At 44.3% G+C, this 12443-nt stretch overlaps 1 protein-coding gene across 9 annotated transcripts in view; it reads right to left on the bottom strand.

Annotated features, from left to right (window-relative positions):
* NRG2 (neuregulin 2) overlaps positions 1-12443 on the bottom strand; it is a 162112-nt gene that overhangs the window by 77767 nt on the left and 71902 nt on the right. The window contains exon 1 of one of the 9 annotated variants that reach the window (XM_016166347.2): positions 7007-8306. The exons of the other annotated variants lie outside the window; for them this stretch is intronic. Coding sequence (XP_016021833.1) covers positions 7007-7274 — 268 coding nt within the window. The 5' untranslated portion in view covers positions 7275-8306. Of the gene's footprint in view, positions 1-7006; positions 8307-12443 lie in introns of those variants that run through there. 9 annotated transcript variants of the gene reach the window in all.

Genomic DNA, 12443 nt, shown 5'->3' with positions numbered 1-12443 from the left:
TTTAGCCTGTCATTACATTGGAGATTAATCACTTTCAGCTGAAGCCTAGGTGGAAGCTCCTCAACCACACAGTTAAATAAATTTTGAAATATGGAAATTTCCTTTGCACTTGCATCAACGTTGGAAAAAACACAGATAAAACCATTGTTTGAGCTCAGAATACTTCTCTTTATATTTCTGTGGGAATGGAGATTCTGCTTATTTCAACTTCTGACAGCACAGAAGTATAGAAAGCAGCTTGACATTACTTGTGATTCGAACAACATTAGTTGTGGTTGAGACTATTTTACCACAATATAAGTTTCATAAATAAGCATTACTTGGTCTTGTAATTTTAGGTTTGATTCATTAATAAATATATCAAGTCTGCAGCAAAAGCTAAATTCCAAAAACACTTAGATTTGATAATAGTGCTAGAGGGTAGTTTTCTCATTCAGAAAAATTTCTATCTCAGCTCTGAGCTCAAAAAAATCACAATATATAAAACTTTACTACTATTAAGCCATCAAAATGCTGTATTGTTGGAGAAGTTAACATAGTCAGCTCTTATTTCTGACAAAAAGTCACAGAACTGTCAATGGTTAAGTTTCCAAGAGCATATCTATCTATCTATAAATTATGTATATGTATATGTGTGTATATATATATGTGTGTGTGTATATATATATGTGTGTATATATATAAATATTATATATACATATATATGAAGTTTACTCTTGACACTACTTGTTGAATAACACATAATAGATTAAAATATTTTCTTCAAAGTACCTGCCAATGAATAATATAATGAATAACTAACTACTGGCTTTAAACACATTTAACATTTTTACAAGTTTTATAAATTTGCCCGACTGAGGCTTTTTCTGCTCCACACATATTTTTGCCATCATTAGTTATAACACATCTTAGCAGATTCCCCTTCAGGTTGTTTCGAATTAATGTTTTCTCAACTATTTTAACCTGTAGTTCTCTATACAGACTATTTTTAGAGGCTAATACTTCAGTCACTTCAAACTTGGCACTGATTCTTCAAACAAACAACTGGCCAGCATCATTAACATCTGGCAACACATCAAGAGCCAAGGAAAACCTCTTGAAATCATTTGCCTTGTCTTTTAATTTACTATTTATGTTGCTCCTAATGTCGTCAGCTCTTTGAACAACTCTTCTTGCTAAAAGGCTAATAGTCTTAAGTGAGTTTATTTTCTCTGGACATATTCTTTTGTTGCTACACTCAAACATGATTTAAGTAACTCATCGGTTGTAAACAGTTTTCCTTGCTTTGCTAACAAATAAGCCACTTGGAAACTTACTTTGGTTACAGTCTGATTTTCATTTTTTATTTTTGTGAAGAAATTCTTCTGTGATGAGATATTCCATTTTAAATTTTCTGATTTTTCTTACCATTGCTTTCCTGTGATTTGGGAATATTGTGACAAATATTTAGATTGGTGGTGTTGACATATATTGGGTTCTTTTAGCATAGCTAGTGTCATTTGGCAATAAACGATTTTTTGTCACTTAATTTGATAATGAAAGAATCTATAGCCCCCTGTGGCCTCAAAAGTATGACATTCGAAGTCTCCTTTATCCTTCTTTTCTTGTTTTGACATAGTAAGTATTCACTGGCGATAAAAAATAAAATAAAATGCTACAGTACAGTGATACACATGTTTCTTGAAATGCTATCAAGTTAGAAGCACATCACTGTGATTTGTAATTTGAGCAGTGCAAAGCGATGACAATGACGGTGTCATGTATGGTCTTTATTGCAACTACTCGACTCTGCTACTGTAGCACAATAACATCCACAGACAATATGTAAATAAATGGGAATGGCTATGCATTCCTAAAAAACTTAATTTGTGGGCCCTAAAATTTGAATTTCGTAAAAATTTCACGTCAAAATATTGTTCTATGATTTTTTGCAACCATGAAAAAGTGTATAGGCAAGAAAATTAAATAAAAGGGATTCAGATTGAAGAGGAACAAGTAAAACTATCTCTATTTACAGATGACATGATCTTGTATATAAAATATCCTAAGGAAGCCAGTTAAAAAAGATTAGAACTCATAAACAAGTTCAGCAAGTTTACAGAATACAAAAAAATATGTGTATATATGTGTGTGTAAGAATATATATGGAATGTATATATAAATATTTATTTTTAAGAATACATATCAATTGTATTTCTATTCACTTGCAAAAAAAATCTAAAAATGAAATTAAGAAAATAACTTTATTTCTAATAGCATCAAAAAGAATAAAGTATCTAGAACTAAATTTAACAAATGAAGTGCAGAACTTAAACTCTCAAAATTACAAAATACTTGTTGAAAGAAATTAAAGATCTAAATAAATGAAAACATCTAATGCTCGTAAATCAGAAAACTTAATATTGTTAAGATGCCAATGTTCTCCGAATAAAGAATGCTTACAACTCAATAATGCAAAGATAAACAACTCAATTTTAAAATGAGCAAAGGCCAACTCAACAACAACAAAACACCTTGATTCAGAAATGTGCAAAGGACATAAATAGACATTTCACTAAAGAAGATACACAAATGGCTGATAAATACATGAAAAGATGTTCAACATCATTAGTTATTAAAGACATACAAATCATGAGACACCACTTCACACCTACAAGATGGTTAGAATACAAAAGACAGGTAATAACGTGTTGGTAAGGATGCAGAGAAATTGGGACTCTCACATATTGCTACTAGGGATGTAAAATGGTGCAACTGCTTTGGAAACAGTCTGGCAGTTCCTCAAAATGTTAGCACAGAGATACCAGACGACCCAGCAATCCCACTCCCAGGTAGATATATACTCAGTGGAAATGAAAGCATATGTCCACACAAAAACTTATACACAAACGTTCAAAGAAGCATTATTCATAATAACTAAAACGCAGAGACAACCCAAATATCCATCAACTGATGAGTAGGTAAATAAAATGTGAGATAGATAGATAGATACACACACACACACACACACACATACATACACACACACACACACACACAATGGAATGCCAATAAATTGACAATAAATAGGAACAAAGTATTGATACATGTTACAACATGAATGAACTTTGAAAATGGTATGCTAAGTGAAAGCTGGTCATAAAAGACTGCATATTGCAAAATTCTATTTCTATGGAATGTCCAGAAGAGGCACATCTACAGAGACAGAGAAAGGAGATTAGTGGTTGCCTAGGGCTGGGAGCAAGGATAAGAGGCTAAAGAGTATAGGGTTTTCTTTTTAGAGTGACGAAAGTCCTCTAAAATTGATTTTAATGATGGTTGCACAACTCTGTGAATACATCGAAAACATTAAATCGTATATTTTAAATGGGTGAATTGTATGGTATGTGACTATATCTCAGTAAAATTGTTTTCCACCCCAACTCCGCCCAATATAAAAATGCTGCTGGCAGGACCATACCGAAACAGGTAGAAGTTTCTTTTCCTGGGGCAAATACTCTCCACAGTCAGAAGTGAAACAGGGGCCACGGAATCTCTGTTGCACCTGCCATTGGGTCACATACCTCTGGGCTCCCACGCATCAACCCTTCTAGCAATGGGAAGAAAGTTCAGCTCTGGACTCACTAGAAGACCTAACCTGAACAGACCCCCCTTGTCCCCCAAACAGAGGTCCACTTTATACATCATTATTACCATCACTTTGATTATCACTGCCACCATCCCAGACCATCATCTCAGCCCCTATCCCAGACCACATCCTGACTACTAGCCCAGCCAGTATACTGCCAGTAGCAGTTCCCATTTATTGGGCACCTGCTATGTTGTCACTAATCCTCATTGCCGACCTGCATTCCAAGGAGTCTGGACTTTATCCTGAATGGTATGAGAAGCTATTGAATGAGTTTAAGTTGTATAGCCAGAGGGTTGTATCTGCATATTAAGATTTACTCTGTAGCATGGAGAATAGATGTAAGACTGGCGTAGACCGGTTAGCAGGCTGTTACAGTAATTCCAGGTGAGATAAGGGGTGGCAGGATGTGGGGGAGGCTGACAGAGAATTAGTAGAATTGAGAGATGCTTAAGAGGTGGAATATATAGAATCTGATTTCAGATTGAACATGGGGGGATAAGACAGACTAGAGTCAAGATTCTCTCAGCACAGGCAAGTTCAGCAGCCAAGGGCAGCTGTCTCCCACTCACTATCGAGTTCTTTGAGTTTTGATGATCCTGAGACTCCTAAGACTAGATCGCCCACGTCTCTATCAAAGATTCATAAAGTAGGCATTTTGGTGAGGAATGAGACTGATAGGATTAATTTGATGACCGCAGAAATGGTCTCCTGTCTCCCCTTTCCTTTTAAGAGAAAATAAAACTTTTTTACTCTGTATATCAAAGGATCTCCAGGAGGCCCAGTCTTTCCTTAACCAAATTTCTGTCATTTTCACCTCTTTATTAGTCCTGAAAAATCCATTAATCAATTAATTCCACAGATATTTGATGGTTCCGCTAGGTACCAGGCATGATATACTATATTAGGTTTAAGGATTCAGAGATTATCTCCCTCTAGCACAACCTGCTCTTAGGAAAAGACCCAGAGAAGATTTTTACTGAAGCACAAATGAATGACTTCTTAATATGATCTTCCTTTAAGGGAAACTTGAATTCGTTTTTTTTTTTTTTTTATTTCAAAAGTAGTTCACAGACAAACATAAATAAGACATAAAAATCACTAGAACTTCCACCGCCTAAAGATAATCATTATAAACATGTTGATCTTTCTCTTGCCAGACTTCTATGCTATTTCTTTCTTCTCTGCTTCTGTTTTATTTTAACTAGGGAATTTAAATTTTACCTAAAAGAGCATCTTAAGCTAAGGAATGACCCCAATGTGGCAGTTATTCAGTGTAGAGAGCTTTCTCAAGATCTCAAAAGTCACATATCTAAGGTTTCAACATACGTGGTTGTTTCTAAAAGAGGCCCAGCTAGGTATCTGGCCATGGCTAGGTGTTAATGTTTACTACCTTCCTCTACACAAGCCTCACATGCCTTGGTTTTGGGCAACAAAAAAAGAGAAGTAACAGACAACCTCAAAGCCAGGACAGGGTGCTGGCTGGGGATGAGGTCTCCCAAAGGGCAGCTAGAATTGCTACATTTTTTTGGTGTGGCTACTGCCTCCGTCTAAATACCAAATTGCTGCTAGGACCAGCACATCCATGACAAAGAGACAAGTGAAAATTTGTTGAGAGTGATGTCCCAAACGCTTACTAGGAAAAACTGATTCAAAGGATTATTTCAAAGGATTATTAGTAGAAAAGGAATTTCGGGCTCCCCAGGGTAGAGCCGCCTTTGGAGCCAGGCTGTTTCAACACTTATAACATGTCCCCCAGAAGGTCAGCTGGAGTGAGCCACACACAGAGACCAAACTCCCAATGCCAGCAACACAGATGGTTAATGCTAGCCCCGTCCCTGCCTAGTTGATCCTTCATGTCCCACCCCAGGGGAGAGTTGGAGTGTTTGCCCATCCTTTGAGAACTGGAATGAAGAACTAGAGGTTCTAATACTTCCCTCACACCCACTGGTGGGGCGTGCCTTCTGTAGAACATTTAGCTTCTTCCTAAGTATAAAATTCTCGATGCTGAGAGAGAGCTAAATCTCTCCTTTCTCTGAAATCTAAGAGCACCTTCCCATTACCACCTCTTTAGGTAGGTGCCGGTCCCAAAGCTGCGTTGTGACCTGATCTTTCCTGGGAACTGGGGAGGTAGTGGTCTTTGACTTCCCCAGGCTGACCATTCTTTCTGCAGATGTCTGCAATCACAGCTGTCTCCTTTCCTGGGGCAAATATTCTCCGCAGCCAAAACCGAACCAGGGGCCACACAATCTCATTACACTTGGCATCTGGTCCTAGTCAACCTCAGGCCCATATTCCGGCCCTTCCAGTGGTGGAAAGGAAGTTCAGCACTGGACTTCATGAGAGACTTAACCTGAATGGACCCTGCTTGTCCCCCAAACAGATGTTCACTTCACGAATCATTGTTACCATCACTTTATCACTGCCACCATTTGAGCCTCTCTCCCAGTCACCGTTTTAGCTGCATCTCCACTACTAGCCCAGTCGATGTCTTGGCCACTGCTGCCGACAGCAATTCCCATATACTGGGCACTCTGTTGTCTCTAATCCTCACTGAGAACCTACTTGCAAGTTCACTGAGCAGGAAACTGTGGCTCCAAGTGTGAGTCAGAGAAGAGGTGAGAGGGTTTTCAATTTAGTTTGGATGATCCGAAGCCTGTGCTGTTCTCACTGGCCCCTGCTGCCCTCCCTATGCTGGACTGAGCTCTGAATACGAACCAAGAAAGATAACATACAAACCTGCTGGCTATGGGACTTTGGACAAGTCACATACCTTTATTGTACTTCACTTTCATCTCTAAAATGACAGTTTTGCTTGAGGTGATGCTGTGTGTGTCCATGGGTGAGAAAGGAGTTTGCATGTGGGCATCTGTGGCTTTGTACTGGGATGAGGTGAGGTAGGGGTAAGGCCAATGTTCCTGCTCACCAAAGCCAGGGCGCCCATCTAGAGCTGCCAAGGGGACCTAGTCAGTCATGGTCAGGCTGGAGGGCGCCTGTCGACTCCCTGCACTGCCTCTAGGGTCCTGTATTTTGCAATCAGGAAGAGGGGCCCTGGGAGTGCCGTTGGAATGTTCCATCTGCCTGGAGCCCTTTGGAGGGCTGATGGAACGATAAGGCCTGGGCTCTGTGGCTCCTTTCTGTCCCTCTAATGAGGTTCCTTCTGCCCCGCAGTCATGGATGGCTCCCAAGTTCTCTCAGATGCCTCCTCGGTCCTTCTGCCTGCCTTTTATCCTACACCACCCAGTTTCCTCAGCTCCTAATTGTGTTTCTGAGACCTCAGTCCCCAGGCCCTTGACCAACCAGGCAGAAAACCCACTGGTTACAACACTGCAATGTCAGCCCAGCACCCCCTTGCTGTACACCTTCCCCCTGGCTCACCCCAGCAGCTCTGCTTGGCCTGGCAGGAAGGCCAAAGCTTGCAGCCTTGGGGTCTCTGTCCTGGAAGATCCAGAGAGCACAGTGGCCAGGAAGGAGTACCTGTGGAAAGGTAGAGGCATTCACTAGCTAAATTGCCAGGGAGAGAGCATGGCATAACGGCATATAATTTATAGTCAAATAGACTAGGCTTAGAATTCTGGCTCTGGCTCTTCCTAGCCATGCGACTTTGGGTAAGAGCTTTAACCTTTCTGAGCCACACTTTCCTCATGTGTAAAACAAAGATAATAATATCTACCTTGCAGGGTGATTGCAAGGATTAACCTAGATAATATATTTAAAGCACCTAGCTCAGTGCCTGACACAGAGTTGGCACCCAAGTTGGTTTCCTTTCCCTCCCCTGAAACCCCTATCCGGCCTCTGCCAATACCAATGGGCATACTGATTAGGCAGATCACCTATCAATTATCTGAGGGACCAGCGCTCAGTCTAAGTACATTTTATCTTTTAAACTGTGCAAGCTGTGGACTGTAAAAGGTGGGAAAAGGGAAAATGAAACAAAGTGGGGAGAAGGTGGGTGGGCAGCAGAAGGGTGCAGAGCAGAGCCTCGGCATGAAACAGGAGAGGTTGTGTGGCTCAGGGCCCCTGAGTGTCTCAAAATATGTGTATGAGGAACTTGTTAAGAGTAGCCGGCCCCCGGGGGGGTGGGAGGGAGGGTCATGTAGGCTCCAGACTCAGAGCCTGGTTTCAGGTACCTTTCCACTGGCCTGTCTGGGCTGGAAGCAGGGAACCTGATATTTGCATACCTCTGCAGATGTGTCCCAACAGCCTGCCTGCCCCAGCATGGTGCAGGAAGAATAATCAGGAGGAATAATCGCACTAAGGCCCTTTGGAGAACCAGATGACCTCTGCACTGCAGTGCTCCAAACCGAAGGGTCGGGATATGAGAGAGAGTGTGTATGTAGCCCCATCCCCTAGTGGAGGAGGCTGTAGGCCTGGGTTCAGAGGGATGCAACATCTGGTCAGCTGTGAGCTTGAGCCAGATGTGCACCGGCCAGATGTAGGGCAAGCTCCCCTGGGTAGGGGCTGCACAGGAGGGAGTCATAACCTCATTGTGCGGCCTAATCCTGAACATATTACTCTGAAATATGTGCACCATCAACAGCATCGCCATAAAAAGGGGCCTCAATAAAGAGAGAAGAGGAAAGAGTGAGGCCCTGAGCATTGCCAGTGGGCCTCTGACACACTCTCTGGGGTCAGGGTGAGCCCAGGAGGAAGTCTGGGCTAGTGCTTAACCCTGAGCCCTAGCAGTGCATGTGCTTGTGAGAAGGAGGTGGGGGAGGCATGGTGGGGGGGAGGGTGGTGGTGGGGGTGGTAAGCTGGGAGATGCGTCTCCCATCCTGCAGAGAGAGCTACTGAAAATTCGAAGCAGTGGACATGGCCAAAAGAGCCTTTGTGACTGAGGTGAAAGGGTTAATGGATGTCGGGGAAGCGGGCATCCGAGGAGGGCTAGAAGTGAGCCAGAGAACAACTCTGGGCCTCTTTCCTTGGCCTTGCTGAAACTAGGTACTCTGGATGCTTCTGGCAGGGAAAGTACTAGAATGTCTGTCTACTCTTCCTTATCCAGTGTCTCTCCACTCTTACCCCCACTTCCACCCACCCAACTCCATCCCAAGAGAACCAGCCAGATAAGCCGCAAAAACGCAAAGCCAGGATATCAGGGCTGGGCTGCCTTACTACCTGGGGGCATTGGGTCTGGGCCCAACCAGCTTTTTCTGGAACACTGACAAGGTGGGGTGGTCACAGCAGGGTTTCTGGAGGATGGGGGTGGGGGAATCTCAAAGGATAAGACAGGTTTGGCTAGATGGTGAGAAGAGGACAGTACAGGAGGGTGCCAGGCCCCTAAAAAGCTGAGATAGAAAGGGAAAAACAGAAGGAAGAATGAAGAAGAAAAATTGCATGAGAAGCAGAAGGACCGCAGAGCCCACATGGCTCAGGCTCTTTCGGATAATAGGGAGAAAAAGAAAGAGGTGTCTTTAGTAGGAGCAAGCTGTGAAAGGGATCCCTAATAACAGGCTCCAACTCAGGGACCTCTACCCCCACCCTGCCCTGGAAACTACAAAAGAGCCAGAAAGAATGGGTTAGAGTTGAGGGCAGGTAAGCTGTTCACTAGGAGGGGAGGGGAGGGAGTGTTTGGAAGCTGATGAAGAATAGGACCCACAGAGGAGTGGGAGACACGTAGAAGCCAGCGAGCGGCTGGGTTGTAGGTTCTCCCCCTCTACCTCCTACATGTCACAGGCAAGCATAACTGCTTCTCATTACCAAAAGTGACTGTGGAGAAAAAATTCAGTCCAGCCCAGGTCACAGTCACAGCCCTGAGCAGCCAGCCTCAGCCAAGCCAGAGAGGAGCAGGCTGGCGCCCCAGGAGATCTGCAGGTGCCTTCCGGTCCTGAGGTCCCCAGGCCACCCATGTCAGCACCTATAGTGGGCAGTGATGATAAGGAAGAATTGAAATGGCTGGAGGAAAAGAAAGGGAGGCTAGTTATGTTAATACCTTCCTTCTGGCTGTCTTGCCTGTTTTTTCACTCCTAATTCATTCACCAACATCCTGGCCAAATCTGATCCCACTGATCTCCTATTGAGAAAGTGGCAATGGCTTTGCAATGCCTAAATCAAGACAAACTTTGGAGCCCAAATTGAAAAATTATCTGTGATTCAGCTCCTCTGGACCCCTCAGTTCTCATTCCATGGTTCCCTAAACCAAGTCCTTCACTCTCTGCAAAGGTCCCTGTGCATTTCCTGCCAAGTCTCTCTGTATCTTTGCTCACACAGTTTTCTTAACATAAAATGCCTTTTCGTCTCTACCAACTCATTATTATTCCCCTTTTACATTCCACTCATCTGTAAAATTGGGAGAGTAATAATGCCTACCTCATAGGGTTTTTGTAAGGATAAAATTAGAAAGTGCTTGGAACAGAGCCTGGCACAGAGTAACGTTAGCTATTAATACAGTTATTCTTGTTCTATCCACTCCCCTTCCAGTCTGAGCCCAAGTTCCACCTTCTCTATCGAGTATTATCTCCCTGATCTGGCCACCCATGCTTGTCATCACCCTGCTTCTTGCATTTACCAGCTCAACTCACTTCTGTTCAAACAATGTGTTACATACAATGCTAGGGACCCTGCCAGGCAGCAGGGAGGAAATAGGGAATGAGACGTTGTCCTGCCCTTAAAGAGCTTATAGTCTGGAGGGAATCAAAGAAGCAAAAGGCAGTTACAAGAGGGCATGCAAGTGCTGGGGTCAGAATTCCTATGCACAGAGTGTCATATGGAGCACAGAGGTAGGACCAGCCCTGAGGATCAGGGAAGGCTTCTTGGAAGAAGTGATAAACTATTGGGCATCTGAAAGCTGAATAGGAGTTAGCATGGTGGAAGGCGGGAGAAACAGCATGAGGGGAGGGGGAAGCAGAAACAGCATGAGGGGAGGGGGAAGTGATGGATTTGGAAACTACAGCGAGCTCAATAGGGTTAAGAATGAACTGTGAGAAGGGATGGTGAAAAGCTGAGGCTAGAGAGGTTTGGCAGGAGCGAGATCTGGAAAGGCTGCGTAAGCTGGACTGACGCTGGGGCTGAGTCCTGTGGGCAATGGGGAATCATGGGAGGGGCTGTGCTGCACACTTTGGCCCTTAACATATGTGTCTGGAACTATTTTTAACTGTTTCACATCTGTCAGATTTGTCTCTCAGGAGATATATACCGTGCCTTCTCACATGCTTTTTTCCAATGAGACAGAATATATATCAGTAGATATCTATTAGATGCTTCTTGAGAGCAGACCATGGACTGAGCTGGGTTGTGCACAGAGCAGAAGCTCAGCACATATCTGGAGCCAGGTGGTGTAAGAGGAGCACTTTGCACTCCACGGACAGGGGGAAATCTAGGTCAGTACCCAGCCACAGACAGCCTGGGGACAAGCCACTCAAATGCCCCCAACATTCATTTTCTTCCTCTAAACTGATAGACATGCTTCCCATCTACCTGCCTACCACACATGACAGTGCAGGTGAAAACCCCACAAAGGTACCCAAAGGAGGAAAAGATGCTGAGACAGAGAGGATTGGACCCTGTCGTGGAGCTAGCTCTGGAGGCTGAGGAAAGGAGCCCAAACCTAGAAGAACAAGAAATGAATGTGTGCCTCTCAACAACTCCCCACCCCATCCACAGTGCCTTCTCTGTCTATTGGTCTCTCTCCAACTTATAGGAATTATTGTCAACCCCAGAAGTTACCCAGTTGACCTTCCTCTAACACATTGCAGTAATCAGGGACCTGAAGATGTCAGGTTAGGATGCTCCGGCCTGTCCCTGTTCTGACTATTTAGCATCTCCTCCAGGGAGCCTTCCCTGACCCCCAGCTCATAGTGCTCTCTCCCTTCTCTGACTTTTTTCTACTACCAGGCAGCACCATTCATGACTATGATTTCCCTCTAAGGACTCCAGATCTCAGAAGGCTGCTCCCATCCTCAAGATCGTAAGCTCTTTGAGGGCAAGATCCGGCTGCTGCCTCTCTAGCATCTACCATGATTCCCAAAAGCGCTCATTGTGTGCTGGTTCCTGCTCCATCCTCTTTGAAGCCAAGGAAGAGGATCTGAGGATCTGGATAGGCCAGAGCTGGGTCCCAGGGATGGAGTAGGGGAAGGGTGGCCTCTCCCGACATACACCCACTCCGCTTTCATCAGGCAATGGCCATAAGCTGGGAGCAGCGGTTGTGTAGCTGCGAGATGAAAAGTCTTAGCAGCTGGGCAGAAGGGCTGAAATCCCAATCAGCAGGATGTGGAGGTTCCAGGAGGCAAGGTGATGAGGCAGGTGGGGAGGCCAACAGCTGCCCAGTAAGAAACTGAAATATATGCAGCCTCTAGTGCCTGACAATTGTTCCAAGGCAAGGCCCTACTGATCTTGTCACCCCAAAACCCCTCCCAGGAAGCTGTCCCAAACCTCTTCCAGCTTCATGGTACAGTGGGTGTGCCCAGAGAAGCATAGCTGAAACGTGGGCTACCATCTGGAGGAGATGACAGGGTCTGGGAGACTGTGTCACCACACAGCCTTCTCCCTGAGGCAATCAGGGCAGACCTCATCAGCACTTTGAAATGAGCATCTGGCTAGTTCCAGATGTGGAACCAGATGTGAGAAAATGACATGCTAGCATTGGCTGGTAGGCAAGTTCAGAGGCCATCTTCTACCCTCCCAGCTGGAGTGCCTTTTCAGGGTCTTTTTGTCCATGCCCCTGCCAGCATACCTCCCTTGGTCTCATATTCCCAGCTACAGGACTCCCATGGTTGGCCAAGAGGCTCCTTGTGTTTGTCTTTGGTCTACTCCAGAATCACTTTATTCTCTTATTCTGTGGAGATGGGAGCTAGCTGGTCACCATCCTCCAGTCAAAACT

This window comes from Rousettus aegyptiacus, unplaced genomic scaffold (genome assembly GCF_014176215.1).
Source record: "Rousettus aegyptiacus isolate mRouAeg1 unplaced genomic scaffold, mRouAeg1.p scaffold_m13_p_7, whole genome shotgun sequence".
Taxonomy (NCBI): domain Eukaryota; kingdom Metazoa; phylum Chordata; class Mammalia; order Chiroptera; family Pteropodidae; genus Rousettus; species Rousettus aegyptiacus.
This window is presented reverse-complemented; position numbering and strand designations above follow the sequence as displayed.